General features: G+C 38.4%; 2 protein-coding genes across 2 annotated transcripts in view; both read left to right on the top strand.

Moving 5' to 3' along the window:
- The window catches only part of LOC112572306 (chymotrypsin-like protease CTRL-1), a 182,220-nt gene extending 180,366 nt beyond the window's left edge, over positions 1-1,854 (top strand). Inside the window, exons 2-5 of the mRNA XM_025251917.1 lie at positions 88-187; positions 488-737; positions 1,173-1,309; positions 1,456-1,854. Coding sequence (XP_025107702.1) covers positions 113-187; positions 488-737; positions 1,173-1,309; positions 1,456-1,632 — 639 coding nt within the window. The 5' untranslated portion in view covers positions 88-112 and the 3' untranslated portion in view covers positions 1,633-1,854. The remainder of the gene's footprint in view (positions 1-87; positions 188-487; positions 738-1,172; positions 1,310-1,455) is intronic.
- Positions 1,855-5,709: 3,855 nt separating this feature from the next.
- LOC112572304 (neurogenic locus notch homolog protein 1-like) lies at positions 5,710-14,121 on the top strand. The gene is made up of 8 exons (XM_025251915.1): positions 5,710-5,881; positions 7,329-7,424; positions 7,771-7,887; positions 9,161-9,244; positions 9,706-9,831; positions 11,710-11,790; positions 12,336-12,461; positions 13,133-14,121. The coding sequence occupies exons 1-8, from the start codon at positions 5,833-5,835 to the stop codon at positions 13,213-13,215; spliced, it is 762 nt and encodes a 253-aa protein (XP_025107700.1). The 5' UTR covers positions 5,710-5,832; the 3' UTR covers positions 13,216-14,121.
- The last annotated feature ends 622 nt before the right edge of the window (positions 14,122-14,743 follow it).

Genomic DNA, 14,743 nt, shown 5'->3' with positions numbered 1-14,743 from the left:
AGAGAAAGAGAAAGAACATATATATGTCACTTGTCATCCAACCAGAAATACAAACGCTCAATTATGTGTGAGTTTACTACGTCACAGGTTTGCGTCCCCTGGACTGTGGAGGATGCGGGTGGGTGAATACAATCTCCTGACATCGGACGAGAACGAACGAGACATCGAAATAGCGAATATTTTCATTGTGAGTGAGCATGATTTAGTAAAGTCTAACAGACTGCTATGTCGAATAAACATGAGTAACTTCCACAACGGATTCTGTTATCCTACATTGTAAAGGAATCTTTTTTCCCTTATTTAAGCTTTTTCTGGTGAGATATAATAAATGTTTAATTCCTTACTTATATAGTCTCTACATACCACCGACTGATAATAGCCAGGTACTCGCAATATCAAGTACTTATCAAATGAGAATAAGTTGAAGTTACAAACGATGAAATAAAATTTGCCCACTTACACGTATGCTAATTTTTGTTACCTGCAGTACCCTGGGTACAGGTCTCGCGCGCCTGGGGATGACAACTCGACTACCACCTTATACGCTCGTTATAAACATGACTTGGCCCTCGTACAACTGGCGGAAGATGCGCGGGTGGAGCCCATCTGCCTGCCTGCTGGCGAGGCTGCCAGAGTTCAAAACTCAACTGATAGCAGTGACCAGGACTCACAGTTCCGCATGACTGTCCTGGAGCACAGCGGCGAATGCTGGGTAGCTGGCTGGGGATTCACCCGGGGTAGGTTGAGAGTAGCGAAAATAAACGGTCCTCCACCTATTGTAACACTGTTGTCATGTCACGTGATTCCTAACAGTTTACACTTGTAGCTGGGTGCCGACTCGGGTCTCAGGATGGCATCAGCGCTTGATGGAGCGACCAGCCTCGTCTGCTTTTGTGTTGAGACAAGAACAGGTGTTGTGTTTGATGTTGATCAAGCTTGTGTAACTACAACATTCTATAAATTACAGGCATGCACAGCACAAGGTTGGTCACATCTTGACCCACATTTAGCTTCTGAATAAAAGAATAATGGGTGTAGAATATCAATCACATGAGAATCTTGGAAAATTAAGTGTCAGATGTGTACTGTAGGACTTTGCTGAGTCGTTCATATTAGTGTCATTCAATGGAGTCTGTAAGCAGAGCTTATGTTGAATGTCTCACCTGTTGCAGACGCGACACACGACACACAGGTGCTCAGACAGGTGGACGGAGTCCTTGTGGACAGCGAGGAGTGCGGCGACATGTGGGGCACTGAGCTGGAGCCAGACATGATCTGCTTTGGGGACGGCACCCGGGGTCACTGCGCTGTAAGTCGTACGATTTCTGACCGAGAGAACCTTTGTCGACTGCTACTATCGTCAACACTTTACTCACCGACGACGACGACGACGACGACGACGACGACGACGACGACGATGATGATAATGATAATGATGCTTGGTTTATTTGGTAGGGTGACTCTGGTGGACCCCTTTCTTGCTGGCTGGACGGGCGTTGGTATCTCGGCGGGGTGGTCTCTTGGGGTACTGAAGACTGCAACATCACCGGGTACCCGAGTGTCTTCACCCGCATGGCGCCTTTCATGAACTGGGTGTACAGGACCATTCAACAGCAGGAACAGCAGCAATAGTAGCAACTGTAGGAGCTGTAACAGCAACGACGAATAAAAGCACAGTTACTAGTAGAGATGAACATGTGTTTACACAACAACGATGGCGACAAGGCTCAGTGGAGACGAGGTCTGCTACCTTGCCAATGAAACCCTCGCGTCTTGATTATTATAACCACAATCGTATTTAGCAAGTACACTGAAAGGAATAAAGGAAATATTACTCTAAATGAGCATGGAACGAGAAAAAACGGTGTTATTGATAAAGAGAGATATGGATGGTGTGTTATGTGTGTGTTGTGTGTGTGTGTGTGTGTGGGTGTGTGTGTGTGTTGTGTGTGTGTGTGTGTTATGTGTGTGCTTGGCTGACAGATCAAGTCCACGTACTGTTCAATAAGAATAATAATTTTATCTATTTCTCGTCGAAGTATTTTGTTATTTTCATTACAACTCTTTATTCATCTCTCTAAACGTTTGAAATAATTATGATATTTCACGTTAATTTACTGGTACTATTTTTTATTGTCTTCTGATTTTTAAATATTGAACAGCTTGTCGATTTCAAAATTAATTGACAACTATTTACAAAAATATATAAATCTATCAGAAAGAACAATACATTTCAAGAGGAAGTTAGAGCATTTCAATGTTGCTATGACACGAGTAGTGACACGAAAAAATAATGTTTAAGGACGAGGTGTGTCTTCAGTGCACTGTCAACATTCAATGGGCGATAAGTGGAGGATATGGAAGGGGAGAGAGTTTCATTGTTTTGCTCACAGTCACTTAAAATCTTGTTCAAGTAAAAATCGCAGCCTTTCTGTAAGCTGATATTCAACGAACCTCCTCAGTAAACACAGGAAAGGGTGAGTTTCACAACCACTAGAGGGTAGCAGGGTGCGTGGTGAGTGACCTGACTATCAGGGTTCAGTTTACCTCCGTTTGTTTGCACTTTAGAGTATTTAGGGGTTCTTTTTCTATCCCACGGACGATTCCTACCGGACTTATAAGAACGTGTAGGAAACAGGAGAAAGCATTGCGCAAATTCAGACACCTGCTCGGGGAGGTGCATAGCTGTCTCAGTTGTCAGGTAGGTCGCCGGCTGGTGCCAACATGTTGCCCGCCACCGCAAAATATCAGGTCCCACAGTCCTGTTTGACAGTGACTAGGGTCACTTCACTTAAGCTAATAAAATATTCACAAATATAAGAGAAAAAGGATTTTGAGGTACCCTGAACCACTTGACAGCAGGTTAAAGCACCTACAAGGTACACTGGTATCTCTCCCGTGCTCACACTGTGAAGGTAGAAGTCAACTGGTTACCAAGAGGAGTTGGACCTCATCTACTTATTTAATTACACAGGTTTTTATAAATTGCCTGTTGACCATAGATAATGGGGAGGGAGGTAGAGAGGATGGGTCTCACTATTGAAAATTCTTTAAGGAAGCAGCTGAAGTAGTAGTAAGGGCTACCAAAGGTACTGTTGATGGTGAGAATAGTTAGAGCACCACAAAATAAAAGATCAGTTTGCATATGTTCAATTCCCTTTGTTTATTTAAAGGGTTTTTTATTTGCTACTCTTTACACAAATCATATTTTATGGAAAGTAGTACAGATATATTGAAGATGTGCTGTCGCCTTGTGTTTTGGAAGGAAAGAGTCATCTCGCTTACAGCCATGCTATCGTGCAATAAGTCTTTCATGGTTTGTCATACGTCACAAAAATGTTGCACCCATAGCAACGAATATATAGCAGGGCTTCTGCTTACGCAAAAAATTGCGTACAGTACGCATTAAAAGTTCGGAGGACCCCTTCAATTTTCGTCAATGGGGTCCCATTCAAATTTGGGCGAAGAACAGGGACCCCTTAAAAATCTAAAGAAGGGGTCCCAGGGACCCCAAAGAATTTAGCCTTAGCAGAAGTCCTGATATAGTATTCTATCCATATATTTGTCAATCATTTTCACATTGCTTTTAGCAGATACTACTCACTGGTTCTGTTCTGTTTTGAGGGATGAGGTAATGAAAACCATTTGAATTTTTTTTTTTTTGCTTAGTCGGGACTGTACTCCTTGGGATACATTAATTACAATGTATTCTAAGGCCATTTATCACTTCTACTTTAACTCAATACCAGGGCCGCCGAGAGCCAGCCCGGGCCCCGGAACAGACGACCTCTCCGGGCCCCTTGTACTTGTAATCGTAAATTATTTTCCCAGTATATAATGTATGTTTACAATTCGAATCTCAGTATCTACACTTCATTCAGTAACGAAATATAGACTGCAAACAGTAGGACAAGTGCACTAGGATCTACATCACTACTTGAACATAAAGTTGTTTACATGCGAGTGGTTAGTAAATGAGGACAAATGATGTTAAAGGATCAGACTTGTAGCACCCCGCTCCACAGACCCACCCACCCCACCCCCGAGTAAGGACTGTTACGTCAGCAGCGATGTCAAAACCTCGACAGATTACAACAACGGCTGGAACCTACAGACAGCACAACAATCATTTCCAACAGCCTATTGCAGGTGTGATAAAGATAGCTATTCGCCGTATATACAAGGAACGGTGTCTGGCATTACACAAACACAACAGTGTCCGCTCGAGTAATAGAGGTCCATACAATACCGAGTTCACCCATTGCCTTAAAATTACACGAGTGGTGCTTTGAGAGCTTTACGACTCTCAAAAAGTTCGATAATACAATCGAAATCGATTGTTCTTGCGAGCCGAGACTCCACTGCCAGGACTCCTAAGCTGCTTAACCGATCTTGGCACATTGTTGACCGCAAGTAACACGTTCTTTACTCTGGCAACAATGCTGAAAGAACGTTCTGCTTGAGCGACGGTAACTGGCAATGTGCAAAAGATTCTAAGAATCATCGTTATATTTGTGAACAGGGTTTCGATATTTAGATAGTGTAATTTATGCATGTGTAATGCTTGGGTGTTCTGTCCTTAGACCTTTCTTTAAAAGAAAAAGAAAAGGAGAAGAAGAAAAAAATCCACTGACCAAGGCCGGGCCCCCTTGACAGCCGCGGGCCCGGGTACACCAGACCCCCTGTCCCCCCCTCTCTCTCGTCAGGCCTGCGAGTCAATACTGTGTTTTTCTCTTAGTTTAATTTGCACAAAAAAGTGAAACTGTACTAAGCTGACTTTAATCACCTTTGAGGTCCCTGCTGCCAAGTGCTGTGCGAGTAAACACTTGCATGTCTCTATCAACAGAGATTGGACAAACCTTTGTTTACAGTGTGTGTTGAACTCGAGAGGACAGTATCCGGTGGCCGGACGCTTTAGACCTATTGATATGATGAAGTAGGTTAAAGTAGTTTTCACAGTTAAAAAAAAATTCTCAGGTGGCGTTAAGGTGTGGTCCTCGTGGTGTGTCGTCAGGTTCGTCGTGCAAACCATTTCCTGTGGTGTTTGTGTCACGTGGTTCGAGCACAGAGGATACCTGGTTCGAGTTCTAGTGTCGCAGTCTCTTTAATAATAAAGTCGGTAACTCGCGATATTCTGGCAACCAGTTAAAAAATCTGAGGAATTAATAGGCGAGGTAAAAAGATGTCGTACAAACTAACATTTTACAGACAACATTTAAACTACTTATTCTCCTTATTACATAATAGACATTGCTGGCTTACGGGACTCACTTTCTAAGATGGTCCTCGGCTTTTTTTCTTAACATTAATTCAAAAGCCGTAAAAATGTAAACACAGCACTATTAGTCATGGAGAGAGAAAGAGTTTGAAAAATAGATTTTTCTTCTGTAGCGATAGAGCGAGAAGAGGAGAAATATTTTATTTCACAGAGAGTCTGCAGTGCTTAGTGTCAGCCTGGTATTTATCTTTTATGTTTACATAGCAAGTGGAATAGTGCCATTTAAAAGAACGATGAAGTTTAAGCAGGTGGCACATCCAAAAGAAAAAAAAGATACAGTATATCTTTCAGAAGGCATAAATGAGTAATCTAGAAATATATAATAAATCATTGCTCACTCGAAGCATTTGTTGACATTGCCAAACGTGTGGTGCAATAGTTTGCTGAAGACTTGACCAATCGGCACAGCTTCACACAAACACATAGCAACGCACCATGGTTACAGTGTGTGTCAACATGTGTAGTTACTAGGGTGGAGGAAATAAAAGACCACCAAGCTCCACCCCAAAGCCAGTCAGCGCCGGGCGACATCAAGCAAGAGAAAGACAAGGACAATGCAGGCGATACTCCTAGTGACTGTCTTCTCCTGTATTCTTGCGGCTGGTGAGTGGCTGTACTTTGTGTTTTTGTTTAGTCACTTGCATGACTGTCCTCTGAGGCTCACATTGACTGTCGAACTTTGTAACCTGCTGCTCGCGGTTTGTCTGGTCGCCATTTCTCTGTTCTTAAAGGGTGGTCGATTTGTATTGATATCGCTAAAATAACACCAGACGATTTTTTTTTAATTAACTTACTCTAACATAGTACAGAGACTGTCTTTATTCTAAAGTCATGCTTTCTGTCTTTATCACGATCCCGTTACATTTCGTTAATACATATAAATATTTTGTTTCTTGTTTTTTTGTGTGTGATATTTTTAGATCGTTACCTCCAGGTGCACATCTAAGGTTGCTGCATAATTTAGTGTGTTTGTGATAGAGTTTGTATGAGGGCTAGGGCTTCAATATGATATAAAATGATAAAGAAAATAGCTTTTGAGATAAGAATAGTGTTGATGAAAAAGGGTGAGATGCAGCAAAGATAAAGCCAATCTAGCAAAAAAGAGAGTTGTTGGTAAAGGCATGAGAATGAAAGGCATTAGAACTGTTTGGTATAGCCTCGTGCTATTAAGTCGGTGCTTTGATATTTTCTTCCATCCATTTTTACATGAGCTGCCTTCATCCCCGTCCTAATATCGCAGATCATTGGTTTGAACATTGGAGTTTGTTGTATCTCTCTTTCTTCAAGATCTGCCTCTGGTCACATAGACCTAGAGTATAAAGCATGATCCAATACAGTATTAACTCCCTCATATTTTGTTATGGTAAAACCGCTTTGATGACTCCATCGAAGATGCTTACATCCCAGTCTAACAAGTTGAGGAAAGTAGATTTGCAAATCTGGCTTCTACTTGGGCTTGAAGATATCAACTTTTGTCTCGTTTACACATTTATGTTTTGTGTCTGGATTTTTATATCCAAAGGTTCAGCTCTGGTTACAATGTGTTTGCGTACAAGCAGGGTGTGTGTGTGTGATGGCTGTACTCAAAGTGATACAAGCTGCAGTAGTATATTTTACATACTGAAATGGATGAAACAAAGATATTTAATGTACAGCCGACCTATTTAAATTGATTTCTTAATAACAGCAATGCCGCCTCTCCTGAAATATTTACACATACGCAACAACTACATAAAATAGTTTTTTTCTGTGGGTCAGCTAGGGGAGGCATGGCATCAGTGTCATACCAGCCATTATAACATCGGCTTTACTCGTCTGTATTCTAACTGCCACTAGCTGCCATGTAATGAAAAAGGAGAGAACAAAGACTGGAAAAAGAAAAGGCAGATGTACAGATAAAGTGTGTGAAAAACAAATATTAATTCCAAATAAGTGAAATCAGACGTAAAAGTTATAAACAGGATGCTGCTTTATCTGAAGAAGAATTTTCTTTTCCTGTTTGAGCAATGCAAGAGCCACTTAATGAGAATCTGGTAAAAATGTTTGACAGCTGCAGCTGCAGACGCCGGAGCCGTTGGTGGGGCTTGTCTTACAGGTTCTACATGTACTGACACAACAAATTCAGTGTGCGAATCAAGTGTTTGCAGTAAGTGGTTAAAGAAAGTGTTTGGATGATGAGATAATTAAGATTTGATAATTATTGGCTATTCACTTCATTTCTTTATTCCTCTATTACTTTCACATCACTGATATCTCTCTCATATATCTATGTATTATAAATATCCATAAATTGTATAAATACTATTTATACACATATTGACTTTGTATTATTGTATATATCATAAATATCTTATATCTCAACAGTGTTATACAAGATAAAATGCAAAGTAAGTCTGTATAAATCGTCGAAGACAAGAAACGTTTCTTCTTCATTTTCAACACATGGATAAAATTATAAACTATATTTTTTGTGCATACGCTTGGATTTTTAGAGACCAAAGCTGAAGCGGCCTGTACTGCTGGTTCCGCTGTCTGTGTTTCACACTCGACCTGCTCCAGCAGCAAGTGCACGTGTGATACCGGCTACACTGCACAAACTGGCTTGTGTAGTAAGTATTTCACATGGTCTTTCATGAGATTCTATTTTCATCAACCATAGGTTTTGCAAACTTTGTTCTCAATGTTTTTGAAGAAAGTGGAACACGTTTCTTTAGAAATCAATCAAATATAAATACTTTTAGCTTCATGCTATGGCTGTATTTTAAAATGAGTAGAAAATTATTATATAAATGTGTAAAGATGAGAAAATGACTGTTAGTAATATGAGACACTGAATGACACGACAGCAATAATCTCTGTGGCCCCTAAAGCTTGTATAAAGCCTCGATTTGGAAATAATTGAACCACCGGTTTGTATTCAAATGCGAGTGGCGCATGAAAGTCATATTTGTGAAGAAGTTAAAACTCAGACGACTGTAGTTTCTTTCTTTTTTTGTTACTTGATCACACACACACTCGCGTGCCCATGAGAGACTTCACGAGGCATGCACAGGGCATCCAATAACGATAAAGTAGGACGACTGTAAATTAAAAGATAGCAACTACAATGAGTTTCATATTTTAATAGATAAATCGAAAAAAAGACAAAGGAAACGAAGTCATGTATTCTTTTGTGTGGGCAAGTTTTTAAGTGGAAGACTTCTTAATGATCAAATCGGTAATAAGCTAATCGATTCCTGACCAAGTAAACGGATTGAGACTGTAGCACTTATTACAGTTGTGACACTCGTCACATAAGTGACATTGTTGTGTGACAGGTTCTTTGTATTACACCCTTCCATTTATGAATAATGTTAAAGATCAAAGAATTACCATTTTTATCCTTGTAAAAATAATAGTCAAGCAATAGTGAACAACAGCAGCAACTACATTCATAAATCACTAAAACTGCATGTATACATGTTTAGACAATATTACATTCAGTGTAATTCTGACTAAACTCAGTCTGGAACACAGTGCAGTAGTATAGTTTCCATGTTGAAATAGTTAAAGAAAGCACTTTATTAGAAAAACGCCAATCTATATGTCCTTACTACTGACACCAAGCTTCTGCGAGTACCAGGCAGGCTGGGATTGTACACGTGACAAAGGCGTTAAACACAGTTAACTTAGTTTAGTAAATATATGGCAACAGACACAAACCATAGAGAGGAAGGCAGTAAACTGAACTCATGCTATCTACTATGTGGACAACGGCTTCACTCGTCTGTGCTTCAGCTGACTTCAATACACGAAATAGACGAGAGTATGAAGAATTTGTTTTTCTGTTTTAGCAATGTACAGGCAATTTTATGAGAATCTGATAAAAATGTTTGTTGACAGCAACAACCGGAGCCGCCGGTGAAGCCTGCAAAGCAGATGGAAGCTGCGCTGACTCCACGTTAGTCTGCGAATCATCGATCTGCAGTGAGTAGTCGGTTGTCGTCGTCGTTTGTCTTTGAAGAAAAAAATGCTAGAACGATATTTCATTGTGTTTAGATGTAGTAATTATTGGTTCGTCACATCATCTATTTATTCCCCGTATTACTTTCTCATTATTGCTCCCGGCTTTTCAAACCACATTGTTTACATTTCACTTATCTCATATTTACTCTACTTTAATTGCTAATTATTGTACACACAATTGAAAAAATATTTATTTGTTAAACGAAAAAAAATATTATTAACTTTTACCTAACACTAAAATAAATGTCCTTGAGTTAAGAAAATGATGATATTGAATGTGTGTCAACAAGTATGTGAGCGTTATATAAGGTAGAATGCAAAGTATGTCTGTGGGAATCGCTTAACACTAGAAGCATTTCTTCTTCATTCTCAACACGTAGATAAAAGTATCGACTACATTTTATCCATGTTTGTATTTCTAGAAATCAAAGCTGGACAGACCTGTACTTCTGGCTCCACTAACTGTGTTTCACAGTCGACATGCGTCACCGGCACCCTGAAGTGCACGTGTGGTACCGGGTACACTGCACTTACCTCTGGCTTGTGTAGTAAGTATCTCACATGGTCGTTTGTTAGTTTTCATTTTCACTAAGTATACGTTTTGCAAACTGCCTTTGTTCTCAATGTCTTTGAAGAAATTGGACGGCTTTTTAAAAAAGAAAAATAAATATATAAGTAATATTACCACTGCTATTACTGTGCTTTAAAAATGAGTAGATGATGATGATGATGATGATGATGATGATGATGATGATGATGATGATGATGATAATGATGATGATGATAAATCCGTGTAAAGATGAAAAAATGACTGCCACTAATGTGATGCACTGAACAGCCTGTCATAACAATAATGTTTGTAGCCCTTAAATTTACATAAAGCCTCACTTTGGACATAATTAACCCACTGGCTTGTATTAACATGACAGTGGGACATGAAAGTCATATTTTGAGAACTTTGGTAAAGAAGTTAAACTTCAAACAACTCTAATTCTTTTTCTATTTTGTAACACATGTACATACACACACGCACACTTGCGTGACATGAGAGAGTTCACGAGGCATGCGCAGGGCATCAATAAGAATAAAGCAGGACGAAAAGTAAATGTGATCCTCCACGACGAAATGAGTCTCAAGTCGCGCGGAACAGTTTTGTGCTTGAGGCCCCGAAAGGTGACAGGGGTCAGTTTAGTACAGTTTGACTTTAAAAAAACAAAAATGGATTCCTTGCTTATTATACTATCAGGAAAATACACTGCGATGTTAAAATAAAAGTTAGAAAATGACTTTAAATATGTTTTAATCGAGGTACCCTACTGCAGTCAGTACTGATTTCTACGAAATTCAAACGCTGTGTCGTTTCTGTTTCCCTGTCATAACCCGTCGTGTTATACCTTGCCAGAAAGCCCGGAGTCTGCTTATCTTCTTCTAAGAGCGATTCAAATATTAACCGATAATAAGATTTGTCTGCAAATGTTTAGGAGTAAACAAACCTCGTCAGCCATCTTGACGCTAATCTTTGAAGCCGCTTTTCTCAAAATGGCCGCCACCGTACTTGCACACTTTAAACGTTGATCACTCAATTTTAAGGCTAGAGGAACAAAGTTTGTATGAAAAGAAAGTTCAGAACCTCTACTTTTTAAAAAAATGCAATTTGGCAAATCTGAAATTCGCGACTGAAGACTCATTTCGCCACATATTAAAAAATTGTAACGACAATAAGTTGCAGTGAGTGGATAAAACGGAAAAAACACGACTAGGAGACCCAATCATGTATTCTTTTGTGTTGGTAAGTTTGTAAGTAGATGATAGAAGGTAATCGACTCATTGCTGTTGTCGTTTTAGTGATCAAATCAGTTCACAGACATATCAGTCACTGAGCAGGTAACCGGGTTGGGACTGTAGCATCCATTACAGTTGTGACACTTATCACAGAAGTGACATTATAGTATGACATATTTTTCGTCTAATTTCCAATTTATTTTATGAATAATTTTAAAGGTCACAATAATCTTTTTTTTTGTCCTTCTCAGAATAAAAGGCTGGAAATTGTAAACAACAGCAGCAAGTGCATTCTTCTTGTAAATCGTTAAAACTTTTTAAGACAATGTTACACTGAGTGTAATTCTGACTATACTTAGTTTGGCACACAGTGCAGTAGAATATTTTCCATGTTATATGTGTGCAAAGTGCTAGTGATTCCATTTATCTGGATAGTTTTATCACTTCTGTAAAGCGCTTTGAGAAAATCATTGGAAAAGCGCTATGAAAACGTTTATCATCTTCATCATCGTCGTCGTCGTCGTCATCATCATCATCATCATCATCATCATCAGGAAAATAGATATTTTAGTGATTCAGATGATAGGAGTGCCAGTAATGAAAAGGCAATTTTATGAGAATCTGATCAAAATGTTCGTTGTTAGCAAGCGGAGCCGCTGGTGAATCTTGCAAAGCAGATGGAAGCTGCGCTGACTCCACTGTCGTCTGCGAATCATCGGTGTGCAGTGAGTAGTCAGTTCTCTTCTTCGTTTGCATTTGAAGGAAATGCTAGGAGCAACAATATTTCATTGAGTTTAGATGTAGTAATTGTTGGTTCGTCACAATTTCTATTTATTCCCGTATTACTTTCACTTTAGTCCACACGGCTTTTCAAACTGCATTGTTTAAATTTCGCTTATCTCGTATTTACTCTACGTTTATCGTTAATCATTGTACACAAAATTGAAAAATTACTCATTTGTTCAACGAAAAGTTTTGTTATTAATCGTTACATAAAACTAAAATAAATGACTGTCTCTGAGTTAAGAAAACGATGAGATTGAATGTTTTACATAATTGAACATGCACATATCATGTATTATGAATCTTGATATATTCCAAAACTACGTGTGTGTTTATATTTATGTGTGTCAACAACCATGTGAGCGTTATATAAGGTAGAATGCAAAGTATGTCTGTGGCAATCAATTCAGACTCTAAGCATTTCTTCTTCATTCTCAACACGTAGACAAGAATATAAATTACATTTTGTCCATGTTTGTATTTCTAGAAATCAAAGCTGGACAGACCTGTCCTTCTGCTTCCACTAACTGTGTTTCACAGTCGACATGCGTCACCGGCACCCTGAAGTGCACGTGTGGTACCGGGTACACTGCACTTACCACTGGCTTGTGTAGTAAGTATCTCATGAATGAATGCTTACTTTCTTTTTTCTAATCTATTTTCACGAAACATTGGTAGACATTAAACATAAGATACATAATAAATATTTCATATCAATTACATGCTACGTTTTGAAAATGAGTATACAATTATTGTATAAATATGTTATGATGCATAAATAATCATGAGTAACATGAGTAACATGTCAACTTGAAATAAACAATATTATTTTTGCAAATAAAATTACAAAATGCTTCGATTGTGAACGACTGTGAAGAAGTTACAATTTAGAGGGCTGTAATATAGTTTTATTTAATCTCACACACACACATCCATGCGCCATGAGAAAGTTTGAGAAGCGTGCGCAAGACATCTAATAGTAGTAACGTATTACACAAGTCTAATAAAAGAATAAATTTCATCAGTTGATGTCGAAACCGGGAACATTCCGACAAAAGAGATGAAACTATATTATACTTATTTTGAGGGCAATGTCTTATTAGAGACATCTTTTATACCACCCCACAACCCATAGTATCCCACAACCATTATCATGTAAGAGTGTGTATAGTGTATATGTTTTATTATGTTTTTATGGAATTTTTAACATTTTTTTTCAAAACATAGAATGTCCCTCTCTAAAGATGTCTTCACTTAAACTTTTACATTTTGTGCTTTTGACAGGCGGAGTTGCTCCCCAGTCTGTGTCCTCCTGGCTCCTCACCGGCAGCATCATCACATTTTTGGTGACCTTCAGTCTTCCATGACACCCTTTGACCTTCCACTTCAACCCACAAACCGGAAATGGACTTTGCTCACTCGTCCTCTACGACTGTAGTCTTTCCACATTTTCACCAACATAGGAAATGGTCGGAAAATTGGAAACTTCAAGCAAAGAATGTAAAACTTTTAAAAAGTACTCTCAATTTTATTTTAAGGAAGAGAAGAAAAAGAAGAAAAAGAAGAAAAAGAAATATTTATGAATAAAGAGATATTATACAGGAGAAGCCAAATAATTGGGAAGTAGTTTACCAGCTCATAGACAGGTACTGTGAGGTAACAAACCCAGTATGACCTTTTGTTTCATAGTATTAAACTGCTGACGAATTGTGTAAAATTGATTCTATCATCTGAAGTAAAAACTTTCATTTTGACCTGGTAATATAAAACATTGGGAATGTTGAAGTACACAGCCGAAGAGCTTCTATTTTTTGTGTGCACATTGTTACTTTTCTTTTGAATATCAACAGGTTTGCTGTGAATTCCTTAAAGAAAAAATCTTTAATAAAGGCTCTACGTGATGTGCATTTTCCTTTCACACTTTTGTCTTTTATTCTCTCCTCTCTCAGACCCTTTTCTTCTCCTTTGTCTCTTCTCTCTCTCTCTCTCCTGCATCTTCACTGTATGAACCAGACGTTATCGTCTGGCGAAAGTAATGGGCCTCCATTGAAAAGAATTTACTTATTACCTATAGTTTCAATTTTTTTCAGTAGAAACTTTCTTTTTCACACATTTTAGTAATTCATTCTTCGTTTTTTATTATTTAGACCCTCAATTGATGATAATTACAGTGCGATGTATGTACTCTAACGGCGCCTTTTTTGGACTTAGCGAATGTACCAATTACACTCCGTCCTGTTTTATTATTAAATATTGTTTTACATGGACAAGTATTCATGCGTGTGTTTATGTCCAGGGTAAACTTGAAGACGTGTATGTTTGTTTGGATGATTTTGTTTTAGTTAGGCAGTCGAATAGGATAGATACAAGTGAGTCACTGAAACGTAGTCTACCTCTTGTCCAAGTGTGGTGAAGCTGGCTACTTGAGCAATATTGTTTGTTGTATTTATTTTAAAAAATAACAAAGCCAGAATTACATACACAGACTTCCTCAGGCTATGTTACCTAACTTATCCATGTAAACCGAGCATTGTCACAGAACAGTTTGCGATATCACTAAATAAGATGTCTTTACATCAGACGGAAGTTGTGTAGGTCTCATCTGCTTATTTATATTTACTGGTTATTGTCTGTAGATTCTAAACAGCGAAATCTTAAAAGAAACAACATTATCATTGACAAAAAAATTGATTAGATACGACAGAAGAATTGGAATGGTATACACGATTTATATGTCGTTGTAATTGTAATCTTACTAAAGAAGTCAGAAAAACAACGATAACTATTGACAAATACAAATCTTTTGTGTCAGAGGTAAATATTTAAAAGACTAGTAAATAGTTGTTTTCCCTGACATATACTTGTGTATGTGTGTGTGTGTGTAATATGCTTGAG

The sequence above is a fragment of the Pomacea canaliculata genome, linkage group LG9 (genome assembly GCF_003073045.1).
Source record: "Pomacea canaliculata isolate SZHN2017 linkage group LG9, ASM307304v1, whole genome shotgun sequence".
Taxonomy (NCBI): Eukaryota; Metazoa; Mollusca; class Gastropoda; order Architaenioglossa; family Ampullariidae; genus Pomacea; species Pomacea canaliculata.
This window is presented reverse-complemented; position numbering and strand designations above follow the sequence as displayed.

Excerpts from the sequence above, each read along its gene's own strand:
- LOC112572304 (XM_025251915.1), top strand. The coding sequence starts at position 5,833 with ATGCAGGCGATACTCCTAGTGACTGTCTTCTCCTGTATTCTTGCGGCT. Across the intron at positions 11,791-12,335 it reads CTGCGAATCATCGGTGTGCA|AAATCAAAGCTGGACAGACC; the intron begins GTGAGTAGTCAG and ends TTGTATTTCTAG. Across the intron at positions 12,462-13,132 it reads ACTTACCACTGGCTTGTGTA|GCGGAGTTGCTCCCCAGTCT; the intron begins GTAAGTATCTCA and ends TGCTTTTGACAG.